The sequence below is a fragment of the Elephas maximus genome, chromosome X (assembly GCF_024166365.1).
Source record: "Elephas maximus indicus isolate mEleMax1 chromosome X, mEleMax1 primary haplotype, whole genome shotgun sequence".
NCBI lineage: Eukaryota > Metazoa > Chordata > Mammalia > Proboscidea > Elephantidae > Elephas > Elephas maximus.
This window is the reverse complement of record NC_064846.1, coordinates 78,263,849-78,277,727: the sequence shown is the minus strand read 5'-3', so window position 1 is coordinate 78,277,727 and position 13,879 is coordinate 78,263,849. Positions and strand designations below refer to the sequence as shown.

At 36.8% G+C, this 13,879-nt stretch overlaps 1 protein-coding gene across 4 annotated transcripts in view; it reads left to right on the top strand.

Annotated features, from left to right (window-relative positions):
• DACH2 (dachshund family transcription factor 2) overlaps positions 1 to 13,879 on the top strand; it is a 758,076-nt gene that overhangs the window by 532,332 nt on the left and 211,865 nt on the right. For all 4 annotated transcript variants that reach the window (XM_049872470.1, XM_049872468.1, XM_049872469.1 and 1 more), the window contains exon 4: positions 9,476 to 9,607. In XM_049872470.1, coding sequence (XP_049728427.1) covers positions 9,476 to 9,607 — 132 coding nt within the window. The remainder of the gene's footprint in view (positions 1 to 9,475; positions 9,608 to 13,879) is intronic.

The window sequence follows — 13,879 nt, the reverse complement described above, 5'->3', positions numbered from 1 at the left end:
TTTGGTACCAGGGATATGGTGGCTTCACAGAATGAGTTTGGTAGTATTCCGTCCTTCTCTATGCTCTGAAATACCTTTAGTAGTAGTGTGGTTAATTCTTCTCTGAAAGTTTGGTAGAACTCTGCAGTGAAGCTGTCCAGGCCAGGGCTTTTTTTTTTCCTTTGGCGGTTTTTGATTACCTTTTCAATCTCTTCTTTTGTTATGGGTCTATTTAGTTGTTCTACCTCTGTGTTAGTTTAGATAGGTAGTGTATTTCTAGGAATTCATGCATTTCTTCTAGGTTTGCAAATTTTTTAGAATACAGTTTTCCATGGTAATCTGATATGATTCTTCTAATTTCAGTTGGGTCTGTTGTAATATCGCCCATCTCATTCCTTATTTGGGTTATTTCCTTCCTCTCCTGTTTTTCTTTTGTCAGTTTGGCCTATGGTGTTTCCATTTTGTTGATTTTTTCAAAGAGCTATCTTCTGTTCTTGTTAACTCTTTCAACTGTTCTTCTGTTTTCTATTTCATTTAATTCTGCTCTAATTTTTATATATATATTTTTTCTTCTGGTGCATGAGGGTGTCTTTTGTTGCTCTCTTTCTATTTGTTCAAGTTATAGGGATAATTCTGGGATTTTTGCCCTTTCTTCTTTTTGTATGTGTGCATTTATTGATATAAATTGACCTCTGAGCACTGACTTCCCTATGTCCCAAAGGTTCTGATAGGAAGTGTTTTCATTCTCAATGGATTCTATGAATTTCTTTATTCCATCCTTAATGTCTTCTATAAAACAAAGTCTTTTTCAGCAGGGCATGGTTTAATTTCCTAGTGTTTGATTTCTTTTCCCTGCTTTTTCTGTTATTGATTTCCACGTTTATGGGCTTATGGTCAGAGAAGATGCTTTGTAATATTTCAGTGTTTTGGATTCTGCAAAGGCTTGCTTTATGACCTAATATGTGGTCTATTCTAGAGAATGTTCCATGTGCACTAGAAAAGAAAGCATAGTTGGTTGCTGTTGGGTGGAGTGTTCTGTATATGTCTATGAGGTCAAGTTGATTGATTGTGGCATTTAGACCTTCTGTGTCTTTATTGAGCTTCTTTCTGGATATGCTGTCCTTCACCGAAAGTGGTGTGTTGAAGTTTCCTACTATTATTGTGGAGCTGTCTGTCTCACTTTTCAGTGCTGTTTGAGTTTGTTTTATATATCTTGTAGCCCTGTCATTGGGTGCATAAATATTTAGTATGGTTATATCTTCTTGACGTATTGTCTCTTTAATCATTATATAGTGTCCTTCCTTATCCTTTGTGGTGGGTTTAACTTTAATGTATATTTTGTCAGAAATTAGTATTGCCACTCCTGCTCTTTTTTGATCGTTGTTTGCTTGATATATTTTTTCCGTCCTTTGAGATTTAGTTTGTTTGTTTCTGTAAGTCTAAGGTGTGTCTCTTGTAGGCAGCATATAGACGGATCATGTTTTATAATCCATTCTGCCACTCTCTGTCTCTTTACTTGTGCATTTAATCCATTTACATTCAGAGTAATTATGGATAGGTATGAATTTAGTGCCGTCATTTTGATGTATTTTTTTGTATGTGTGTTGACAGTTTCTTTTTCCTTCTTAATTTTTTGTGCTGAGTTAATTATCTTTATATATTGTCTTTCCCTCATATTCATTGTTGTTGGTTTTGTTTCTGCTGAGTTTCTATTTTTCTTGTATTTTATTTTGATGTGTAGGATAGTTTTTGTGTTTTGTGGTTACCTTAAAATTTCCCCTATTTTTCTAAATTTTAACCTAACTTATTTCTTTACATCGCCTTGTCTTCGTCTCCATATGAAAGACCTATGACTACATTTCTAGTCCCTCTTTATTGTTTTAATGTTGCCTTCGTTTACATGATAACTTTGCTGTTTCCTTGTTTTGAGCATTTTTTTATCTTGATTTATTTTTGTGATTTCACTTTCTGAGTTGACATCTGATTGCTTTCTCCAGTGTTCTAGTCTTGGGTTTATACCTGATATTATTGATTTTCTAACCAAAGAAATCCGTTTAGTATTTCTTGTAGTTTTGGTTTGGTTTTTACGAATTACCTAAACTTCTGTTTATCTGGAAGTGTCCTAATTTCACCTTCTCATTTGAGAGACAGTTTTTCTGGATATTTGATTCTTGGCTGGGAATTTTTTTCCTTCAATGCTTTATATGTCATCCTGTTGCCTTCTTGCCTGCAAGGTTTCTGCTGAGTAGCCTAAGCTTATTCTTATTGACCCTCCTTTGTAGGTGACTTTTCGTTTATCCCTACCTGCTCTTAAAATCCTCTCTTTATCTTTGGTTTTGGCAAGTTTGATTATAATATGTCTTGATGACTTTGTTTTAAAATCTACCTCATGTGGATTTCGATCAGCATCTTGGATAGATATCTTCTCATCTTTCATGATATCAGGGACGTTTTCTTCCAACAAATCTTCAGCAATTCTCTCTGTATTTCCTGTTATCATTCCCTATTCTGGTACTCCAGTCACTCGTAGGTTATTTCTCTTGATAGAGTCCCACGTGATTCTTAAGGTTTCTTCATTTTTTTTATTCTTTTATCTGATTTTTCTTCAAATATATTGTTGCCAAGTGCTTTATCTGCAAGTTCAACATTTCTGCCTTCCACTTGGTCAGTTCTTCTCCTGTGACTTTCTATTTAGTTGTCCAATTCTGTAATTTTATTGTTAATCTCTGAATTTCTGATTGCTGTTTGTTTATGGATTCTTCCACCTTATTAAATTTTTCATTATATTCCTGAAGAACCTTTTTAATTTCTTCTGCTGCTTTATCTTTGTGTTCCTTGGCTTTTTCTGTGTATTGCCTCATTTCCTTCCTGAAGTCTTGAAGAGTTCTGTATGTTAATCTTTTGTGTCTGCCTCCAGTAATTCCAGGAAGGCACTTTCATGTAGAAGATCCCTTGTTTCTTTGTTTTGATTGATTGTTGAAGTGATCATGGTCTGTTTCTTTATGTGATTTGATATATTCAGTGTTGTCTCCGAGCTATCTATAAGTTATTGTATTAGTTTATGTTTGCTTACTGTATCCTAGCTTCTTGCTTTGTTTTGTTTTGATATGCCCAAAGGGGTTGGTTGAGTCAGCTAGCTTGATTATTTTCACCTTTGAAGCTCTGATGTCCTGTCCCCAGATGGCTAGAGCTGTTTTCAGGTATATCAGTCTAGGAGTCCATTCACTTTTCTTGTATGAATTCAGCTCAGGTGTCCAGGTAGCTGCTCATCAAGTATGTGGTACAGGCTCTGTCCTACGGTCTTAGAAGGGCAGTGGTGATTGGTGTAGGTACCGGTCTCTGGTTGTAGCAGGGGTCACACTGTGAACAAGGCAGGGGGCTGAGAATCATCCCTCTAGTGTCTGTGAAGAAAGTGGGTCCATGTTCCCTAGAGCATACAGGTGGGTGAGCTCTGCAGACGGATCATGGGCACACAAATTTTTGGTTGTAAGGACTGGGAGGTACCACTTAACCTTGTACCCTTGTCACGGGTGGCTGGGTGACCTGAGTGGAGCTACCAGTCATTAGGCCTCTGTTTTGGGCAGGTGTGGACCCTGTTTAATAGGTAAAGCAATGTCAAACACCAAACACCCACCTCTTTGCCATACAGCTGAAATGGTTGGAGTCTGCCAACAAGAGCCTATTCTCCTGAAATAGGCCCACACAGGTCCATGCAGAGGGGAAAGGTACTCAAAGTCCACGGACAGTTTATGCCTGGACAGGAGCTGCTTTTGTCCTGAGCTCTCCAGGTTAGTGGAGCTAGCAAATTATCTTTTTCCCCAGTTGTGAATTTATTCCTTCTCCAAGGCCCGGAGGATGGCTCTTGGTGCTCAACAAGGCTTATCTCGGGCCCAGGGATACCAACAGCCCCTGAAGGCAGCTTGGGGGTGGGGGGCCCCGTAAAATATATGCATGTACTTAGCTTTTGCTGTGAGCACGTTCTTCTCTGGTTCTGAATGTATGGGTAGGCTGTGTGGCTGGCTGCTTCTTCCTGAGGAAACTGCGGCCAAACACTAGTACCAGCCCGATGCAGCCACTCCTGGGAATGTTGTCTGAGGGCTCCCTGCAATTCAGGTTGGGTAACTCCTCTCTGCTTCTGAGCCATCTCTTTTTCCCCCTGTTGCTCAGTTTGCTTTCTCACTTTGACTTTGATGTCAGGGCTCCTAGCTTGTCAAAAATATACTCGTTTCACTTGTTTTTTTGGGTCTTTGTTATAAGAGGGCTCGCCAGAAGCGTCTGTCTATTCGACCATCTCGGCCCCGCCTCCTCCATCAATTTCTTAAAAGAAAGTCATTCTGAAGGGAAATGGAAAATAAAATACATTTATGTAATTTTTGTTATCTAAATTTTCACTTAATTTGTTTACTGGAGGAATTGTTTAGTTTCCCCAAACAGAATTACATAAATATTCTGATGAAATATAATGTTCTGATAAATGCAGTTTTTTGCTTTTTTGGAAGACCAACTTAAAAACACACTCATTACTGCAATACAGAAAAGTATTTTGCATGATGAATATTGAGTTTTGTGTGCTTTTAATGAGCCGAATACCTCATTTATTAACATGTATCGAGTAATATCAAGCACTGTGTCCTGTAAAACAGACAATAAAAATGAAACTCGCTTGATACATAAATTAAAAATTTTTGTGTTAGTTAAATATTAACATTTCCAGTATTTTTTGACATTTGCTATGTTAGTAGTATATTAAATTATTACTCATTAGTATTATACTTAATGTATGCTAGATTGCATCTGTGTGTATGCCAAACATATTTTAATGTTAAAATATAAATACTGTTGTTTACAAAACTTATCACATAATTCTGTGCAGCAGTGCTATGCAGTTAAAAAGTAACTTGATTGAATTAATTGCAATGGTTGACTTATTAGAGTTCCCTCATTTTTACGTGTCATTTGGGACGGGAGTTCCCGTTGGTTTTTTTATCAGGATGTGAACAAGAGCATACCCTTGTGTTTGTATCATGGCAAAGAGCGCTGCTGGGCCTCCTGGCTGAATTTGCTGGATCAGCAGATGTGGATGTATGAGACGGTTCTCTCAAAATGAATCAGAGACCTGTTATCAGTTAATGCAATCTGTCCTTGCCCAGTAACTGCTCATGTTGGATCCAGTTGCATATTGGGTGAATGTAGCAAGAGTTAGACTTGACAGGCCACGCCCCATCGCTTGTTTTTTAGAAAGGAATACTATATACCCAAGAGACTCGCTAAGATAAGGAGTTTCAGTTACATGGGAAGGGACTGTAGGAGAGAGATATAAACAAAGGTATTGAAGTGGTAGGGGCCTCATAGCTTAAACAATCTTAAGTGTGGGTGCCCTCATGACCCTGCGTGAACTTTATTTCCAGCCAGCACATTCTCACGCACTGGGGCTGTTATCAATTTCATTTAGTACCCCATCAGTTCCCTTCTTTGCAGTGCTTTTCCTTGTGTCCCATCTGCTTGGAACTATGGGTCTTTACTTTAGACAACTGGTGCCCCTATTTTGTTGATGCTCTAAGCACGTGCTTACCTTGCTTTTTGAGTAAACATCCTGAATCATGAATAATACACAAATATATGAGTTATGGGTTAGGGTTCCAAGGAGGTTTGAATCAAGTTTAAGGAAATATAGACAGACAAGTAACAACTTGAGACTCTATATGATAAGGGGATCATATCTCTTAAGAGGTTTCATTAGCCCAAACTTGAACTACTTTAGGACTTTAACAAATATGTATAGGTTCCATCAGGAAATTTGAGCTTATGTTTCCATGTCATTCTCTTAACAACTAACTTATGACATGTCACTCTGAGACTAGGTTGCCTCATCTGCAAAATGAAAGGACTGAACTAGATGACTCCAAAAATGCTTGCAGTGGCATTAAGCTGTGATTCTTTACTACCTTAGTATTATTTTCTGAATTTTCTCACCAACTTTTTCTTCAATGATATCGTACAATAGCATTTGCTTGGAAAAATACATAGATATTTGGAATTTACTATCTTTTCTAAAAATTCAAAATTTGTGGAAACTCTTGCTCATTAATTCCCTTAGTGTTACTGTATGAGACATATATTTTACCTCCAGTTTTCTTATCTATCAGATGGTTTACATATTTCGTCAATTTTTGTTTTTCTTAGAGCAAGCAGGCACATATATTAAAAAATTTCAACATTTACACCACCAAAAATGAAGTAACTAGTAATTCAATAACTTTTACAATCAGATCCCAATTAGGAATTGCTAGTCAGAGGATCCTATGTAAATTCTACCTACAATTTTCCTGATACATTGTTGATTATGAGGCACTCAGCTCCAGCTTTCCTAAGAAAGGTCCCTATGTTTAAATCATTGCCATCAAATTTGTCGTCCAAAGTTAACCTTGGGTGATGGACAGGTCATTTGGAGGATTGGAATTCAGTGAAACTAAATTAGACATGTCAAGAAAATCTCTGGGACCATCTAGAAAATATGCATAAGTACATCATTAGCTCAAAGACTAAAGCAATTTTCTTTCAGATTCTCTCTTTGCCATGATTCATAGACAAGCTACTGTGGTGAAAAGTCTGCTTCATAATGAGAATACAGAGTTGCAAAATAGAAGCTTACTGATTCTCATAAACACGAACAGTTAGATGTTGTAGGTTATATTTACACACTTGATAAGGATTGACCCTTCCCCTTAGAATCAGGATCTTCTGATAATGGCTGTTATATTTTCCTTTTTGGAAACAACCAATATCTATCTTGTTTTCCTTTAATCGTATTTGCATGGTAGAGTGGGTTTTACTGAATTTGGAAATACTCCAATGAAAAAGTTTTGAAACTAGAGAGAAGTGATGGCTGCACAACATTGTGAAGACACTAAATGCCACTGAATTGTATACATTAAAATGGTTAATCATATGTTATATGAATTTCACCTCAATTACAAATATGTATTTATTGAGTACTTAACTTGGGCTAGACAGGGCTCTGGGCTTTGGGCTATGGTGATATAATAGTGAAAACCCAGGAAAAGTCCCTGTCCTCACAGAGCTGCATTCTAGTGGGTGAGGAAGCAATTGTCCAGGAAGGTATTGCTGAGGAAGTAGGTGACATTTGAAGCGTGAGACCTCAATAATGAGAATGAACCAGTCCTGGGAAAAGGATGAGGGAGAAAGCAAATCTTCCAGAATTGTTTTTTTTTTTTTTGTTTTTGGTCCCAAGGCACCAGCAGATGATTAGGAATTTTGACACTATCTAAAAATAATTAAGTTGGAATCCACTAGACTTTCGAGTGCATTGTTGGAATATGGATTGTTCTGCTATTTTTAGTACTTGTTCTCTTAAGTATTTTCATGGTGCTACCTGATTTTTTTTTTTTTTACCTGATATAGGCTTCCTCGGGAAAAAGAATTTCAGGATAAGGTTTCTTATTTAATACTATTTAAAGCTTCTATTCACTCTATCAATTGGTGCAATAACTTAAGCATTCGATTTATGTCTATAGCCTTTTTTTCCTTACCTATTTATATCATTATGTAGAGAACTTTTTTTTTTTAATAATTGCCTTATATTGATTAAAAAAAAGAAAGTAATTATATTACAGTGGTTTGAAAATTTTCAGAGATTGCATGGCAACATTTTATTTATTCGGTCCCTTGGTGTATATGTATGAGGAGAAGAGGAGAAGGGTAAAAGGGTAGAATGACAGCCTGTAATTTTTTCCACCCCCTTCCCTTTCGCTCAAACCTGACACATGCAGGAAAGCCCATCCTTTGGCGTAAGTGCCAAAAAAGATATCCTGGATAAAATTCTCTCAGCCTCAGATCAATGACATGGATTAGCAGCAGCAAGGCATTACCTGCTCACACCTTGGTTGTCAGTGTTCAGTTTAACACATATTACTTGGAACCCAGCTAATATCAAGGACAGAAAAAGAATGTCACCAGGAGTTATTGATAGGGGTGGCATAAGGGCATCAAGGAAATTTTAGCTACTACATAATTTTTCCAAGGAAGAGAACTGGCAGTGATCTCACAAATTGCTTTCAGAGTATATAGTCTCTATCTAGGCTGCCTTATTCTCCACATCTCTAAAAAACCTTGCTCTTTTACATGTTTGGTCTTCTCTCTAATTCCACCCCTCCTCCAAAAAAATGAAAGAACAGGAAAGAAACAGATTTTGAGCAGATTATTGGCAGAATGAACTCAAAGTCTTTTAATTAATGTTTTAATAAAATATACATTTTGATGTGTAAACACAAATCCAGACAAGAAGACCTTGGCATTTGTCATTCCTTCAGAGAGTATACAATATATGGAAAATGGTATTTCATCAATAGCTCAAAATCTCTGTTTGAGACAGGTGGTATTTCTGAGCTTTTCACAAAAAAATTACACATTTTTTGTGTCTTTAAGGAATTAATAATCAAATAGGAGAAATAATATATGTACCTAAATAAATGTACTGAGGCTAGAACATGCTACGTGTCTTAAGAGGGGATGAAACAAGTGATTTGAGAGAGCACATCTCCTTGGGTTTACAAGGGAGAGTTCACAGAGTGTGACATTTGGTCTGGGTCTAGAGGATAGATAAGAATTCTATACTTGAATGTGAATAGAAGTAATTTTAAGACAGAACGAATTGGAAGAACAAGGATATGGTGGCAGGAAGACTCAGGACATGCTAATGACATGAGCTAGTAATTCAAACAGGGAAGAATGTAGGGAATACACAAGAGTATAAGGAGATAAGGCTAAAAATGTAGGTTGATGAGGCCTTGGCTTCTAGGCTTCAGGAGTTTGAACTGTATTCCACAGAAAGCATACAGTTTATGAACAGAAAGCCTCTTCTTGAGTTACCTAAAGCTCCCCAAGATGATTAGTCATGGAGAAGCCTAGTAGGTAATGAGGAAAAATAATAGGGGATGAATAAAGGTTTGGTTGATTGACTCATTTTTTTTTCCGCTTTCTCAACTTTGCTTTAACTAAGCTCGTTTTTAAGTATCAAAACCTAAAATCTGAACCTTGAATGTGATAAGGACCACGGTAGAAATTGTTTCCTTATAGCATTTCAGAGTGCTTCCTCTGACAGTGTTGTTTTAGGTAGAATTTAGTACATGATGATTTCTGTATAAAACAACGGTCCAGAGCTCATAGACGACATCAGGATACATCAGTAAGATCTTGGTATTTTTCAAACAATTTGCATTTTACTCTTGTTTCTTCTGTGTTTTGTATTGAAGATCAGACCCTTATTTGGTCCTTTTTTAGCTTTTTAAACTGCCCGTTGTAAGATAAAGGGATTACCAGAGTTGAAAATTACTTTGTTAGAGAAATTATTCATAAATTCAACTGTGATTCGCTTTTGGCTTGTGCCGTGCAGTATAGGCCTGTTAAGTAAATGTATTCAGCTTTTAATTACATTAAGAAATAGTCTCTATTTTAAAAAGAATGGTTCTGGTTTTAGGTATAACAGCTGCAGCAATGGCTGAGGCAATGAAGTTGCAGAAGATGAAACTCATGGCTATGAACACTCTTCAGGGAAATGGAAGCCAAAATGGGACAGAATCAGAACCTGATGATCTTAATTCTAACACAGGTGAGTGTCTTCAGAAATCCCAGGCAGCTGATTCTTACTGTTTTATTCTGGGGTGGGAGAGAGGGCAGTTTAGGGAGGAGGAGAGAATAATATACATACTTTCAATATAAACAGTTATAAGGAAGGGTGCTAAACCTACTGCTCTTGCACACTAAAGTTAGAAAACCATCACAGGTCAGAATCCCATTTCAGGAAAAATAAGTTACCTCCATTATTTTGTTGCTGTGAAATTAATTTTCAATTCTTATATGAGTCGGAATCTACTACATGGTACACACTTGGTGTGTGTTTTTTTTTTTTTTTTTTGGTTAGTTAGTCCTAGCCGTTGTGCTCTCTGCCTGTAAAGGTTGTCCCCATCCCAGCTTTCCTTGCCCTTCTTTTCTCAAGAATATACCTCTGAAAGACAGTGCTAAGAATCCAGGTTGATTGGGCTTCAGTCCCTTCAGCTGTTTAGTGAAGTGAAGGTGCTGGCTGATTCCAGGCGTTACCAGCACGGCTTAAAAAAGGGGGGCAGAATGGGGAGCAAGCAAAGGAAGATAGAAGAAATGGAGGGAAGGGAAAGATGCCTGTTGGAGTATAGTGTCCCCTTCCCTGTTAAAAAACTTGTTTTTTCTCTTTTACCCTGTGATAATTGTACCTTGGCCTTGATTATAAAGCTGCTAGATCTGTTTTGGAAGTATGTGGGCCTACTATATCTGCCAACATACATGAATGGATAAATACATACATATGTGCATGCATGCATAAGTAAATATATGTATAAATAAATAAATACGGTTTAATTTTAGTGGGGAGAGAGTAAGGGTCAACCAAAGATGGTCTTAGGAGCCACAGATTTTCAGTCTAACTCTGTAGTTAAATTCGACATGATGTGATAGGCAGATCAGTCGCACCTTACTTTCAGTCTTTTGGGCTCCGAGAAGTTCAAGCATGGCAAGGCCTTGTTTTGGAGGGATAGTGGAAGGGGAATTAAAGAGCAAAGTTATTGAATCAAATACGTATGAAAAGTTACTCTGACTTTAATATTGTGTAGATCTCGTCATCTAAAATTGTAATGTTCATGGTAAATTATAGAGTAAGAATTGCTCTTCAACCAGTGCTCACAGTGGTATTTTCTTTCTATTTAACACGGGTCCAATTTACTGGGGAATCAGTGGAAAATGCATGTTTTACTGGATTCATGGTAACTAAATAAACACTAAAAATAAGCATAATAACAATAGTAAGACCAGTTACCAGTTATTAAGTATTATTTCACATGTTATTTCATTAAATTCTTATCAAAAGTGTGGGAAAAAAAGACATTTCCCAAACTCCTATTTTACAGATGAGGAAAGACAGAAACGGAACAGCCCAGCTTTGTCCATAGTCAAAAAGCTAGTAAATGGCAGAGTTAAGTTTCAGTCTTACATCTAGTTAAGTCTAAAAAAAAAAAAAAATTTTTTTTTTGAGTCTAAAGTGCTTGCTTATTCAACATTTTGCCTCTTCTTCAATGCTGTTTTGTAATGCAAATTTGACTTTATCAAACCCCAGGAATAAAAGTTGTTTTTAAAATAAGGCCATGGAGAGAAAACTGATGGTCAGTTTCATAGTCCTAATGTCTTTTAACTCATACTAACTTGCAAATCTTAAAGTGTCTTAAAAGCGATGAGGGTGAGAATGGTCACAGAACTCAAACAATGTAATTGTCACTGAATTGTACATGTAGAAACTGTTGAATTGGTGTATGTTTTGCCGTGTATATTCTCAATGATAACAAAATAAATAAAATTTTGAAAAAGTGACCAACAGTTGATAGGAAACCTCTTGTAATGCAGTATTATTATAGAGGAATGTTTAGTAACAATAAAAAAAGTTAGTGCTATCTTCTCCAGTATATTCTGTCATGTTTACCTCAGATAAACCAGTTTCAGAAAAAGACTTTCTACAGAATTCCCATGCAGTTCCTTTATAACAAGACAGCATAAACACTTTGAAAGATACACTGGCGGTATAATTTCTAACTTACTAAATGATTAGTAATTTTCCTGGCTATATATAACACCAGGTATTCATCATTGTGATTATTAAAAAATTAGTATTAGGTTTCTATCTGTGTATGATCTGCTTGGTGCTATAGAAAATAGAATTACTGTAGTCACTATCCTTGACCATGTGGAGGTAGCGGTCTCCTTATCCTAATCTTGTTGTAATGAAGGGAAGCCTAGTTGAAATACTACTACTACTACTAATATGGATTTAAATGAAGAAGTCACTGAGATTTTTCAAGGTCTGCCAAATCTTTGCTCTACTGGAAAACAATATACTACAGTTTCCCAAGTGATCATTTATATATGGAAATTTATCTTGAGAATATTAGGTCTGAAATTTTTTGGTGGTCTGGGGGACTAGTAAATCTTTGATGCCTTTTTGGGTCTCCTATCGACGGCACTGGGTAATCTCAGGATTTACACTGGTTGCGGTATGCTGTTTGACTTGGTTGAGATCAAAGACTGGGCCTGATTTTTTTTTTCCAACTTCGATGGCTGTCACCTTTGATCTACTTCAGTGCCTTCCAAGAAAGGAAAGAAGCAGATCGATATTGACAAGGGAGAGTACAGTTAACAACGTTTAGGGTCTGATTACTGGTTAAGGGCATGATCTTCTTGAGTATTTGCAGTTCAAACAGAACTGGGAAATGAGACAATAAACTCAAAGGAATGCTAGGTCTTTGAGAATTATTAAGGTCCTATTTACAAAGTAGATACCAGATCCAGTCAGTCAAAAGAAAATCAGTCAATTCAGTAATAATGTTCAGTCAAGTTGTGAGGTATCATACTGAAGAAAACACATTGAGTGTTTCCCATCATTTGTGTGTATCCTAGAGGCTGAGCAGTAGATTATGATCTAATGCAGTTATTTTCAGCTTTGGTTACACAGAAGTCCAGTGGTATATTTGAAGAGATAAGCAAATAATAAACATTTCTTCAAGGTCCATTGTGTGAATTAAATAATTAACGTAGCAAGTGAACCATTTCTAAGCCACTCCAAGAGGGATTAAAATGATTCTTGAATAGGATTCTTAACAAAATTCGATTTTCATATTTATTGAGTGATCACAATGTGCAATATTCTAACAGTGAGAAAGTCAATGTGCTGGTGGTCTGCTTCTGTAAAGATTACAGTCTTGGAAACCACATGGGGCAGTTCTACTCTATCCTAAAGGGTCACTATGAATTGGAATTGACATGATGGCAATGGGTTTGGTTTATGGACAGAAAAGACAAAAATCTGGCTTTAAAATGCTTATTTTATACTATACTAGATGAGATAAAATAAAAAGGAAAAACTATGAATCAATATATAAATGACTACCCCTTAAGGTGGAATATGATAAATTCAACAAGATGAACAAAATACTGTAAGAATATGGAGAAAGAAGAATTTCTTCTGAGTTAGAATCAGGGAGGGACACAAGTGTGGAATGTGGCACTGGAACTTGTGTTTGAAGGATGTGAAAGTGAAAAACCAGAAGATGGAGGGCCTTGAATGTTGTGTTAAGGAGACTGCACTATTCCCAAGGGCAGTCATTTATAAATAGTTGTACTCAGAATCCTCAGGCTGTCTCTGTAAGTTGGTAAGAGTTGAGGGGATGGCTTGAGGACATTTCAGGACTGGAAGGTTTTGATTTATTACATTCAAAGGTTAACTATAAAACACCTGTTGTTTACATTTTTACTGATAAATATTTCTAAAATTAAATTGTAGAGCTCTAAGTAAGTTGAGGGACCCCAGGTGGCATAGTGGTTAAGAGCTTGGCTGTTAACCAAAATGTCGGTAGTTCAAATCTACCGGCCACTCATTGGAAACCCTATGGAGCAATTCTCCTCTGTTCTATAGGGTCATTATGAGTCCGAATTGACTAGACTGCAACAGGTTTGGTTTGGTTTTTGGAAGTAACTTGAGAGGAGCCCTGGTGGCACAGTGGTTAATCGCTCGACTGCTGACCAAAAAGTCAGCAGTTTGAAATCACCAGCTGCTCTGTGGGAGAAAGATGTGGCAGTCTACTTCAGTAAAGATATACAGCCTTGAGAGCCCTATGGGGCAGTTCCACTCTGTCCTCTAGGGTCTCTATGAGTTGAAATTGACTTGACAGCAATGGGTTTGGTTTAAGTAACTTGAGATAATTAAGTTCAACTCCCTCATTTTACAGATAGTGCTTAAATCATGAGAAGCTGGCTTCTTTGTGATCACATAGCTAGTTAACAAAAGAGCTGGCACTGATTCATAGTC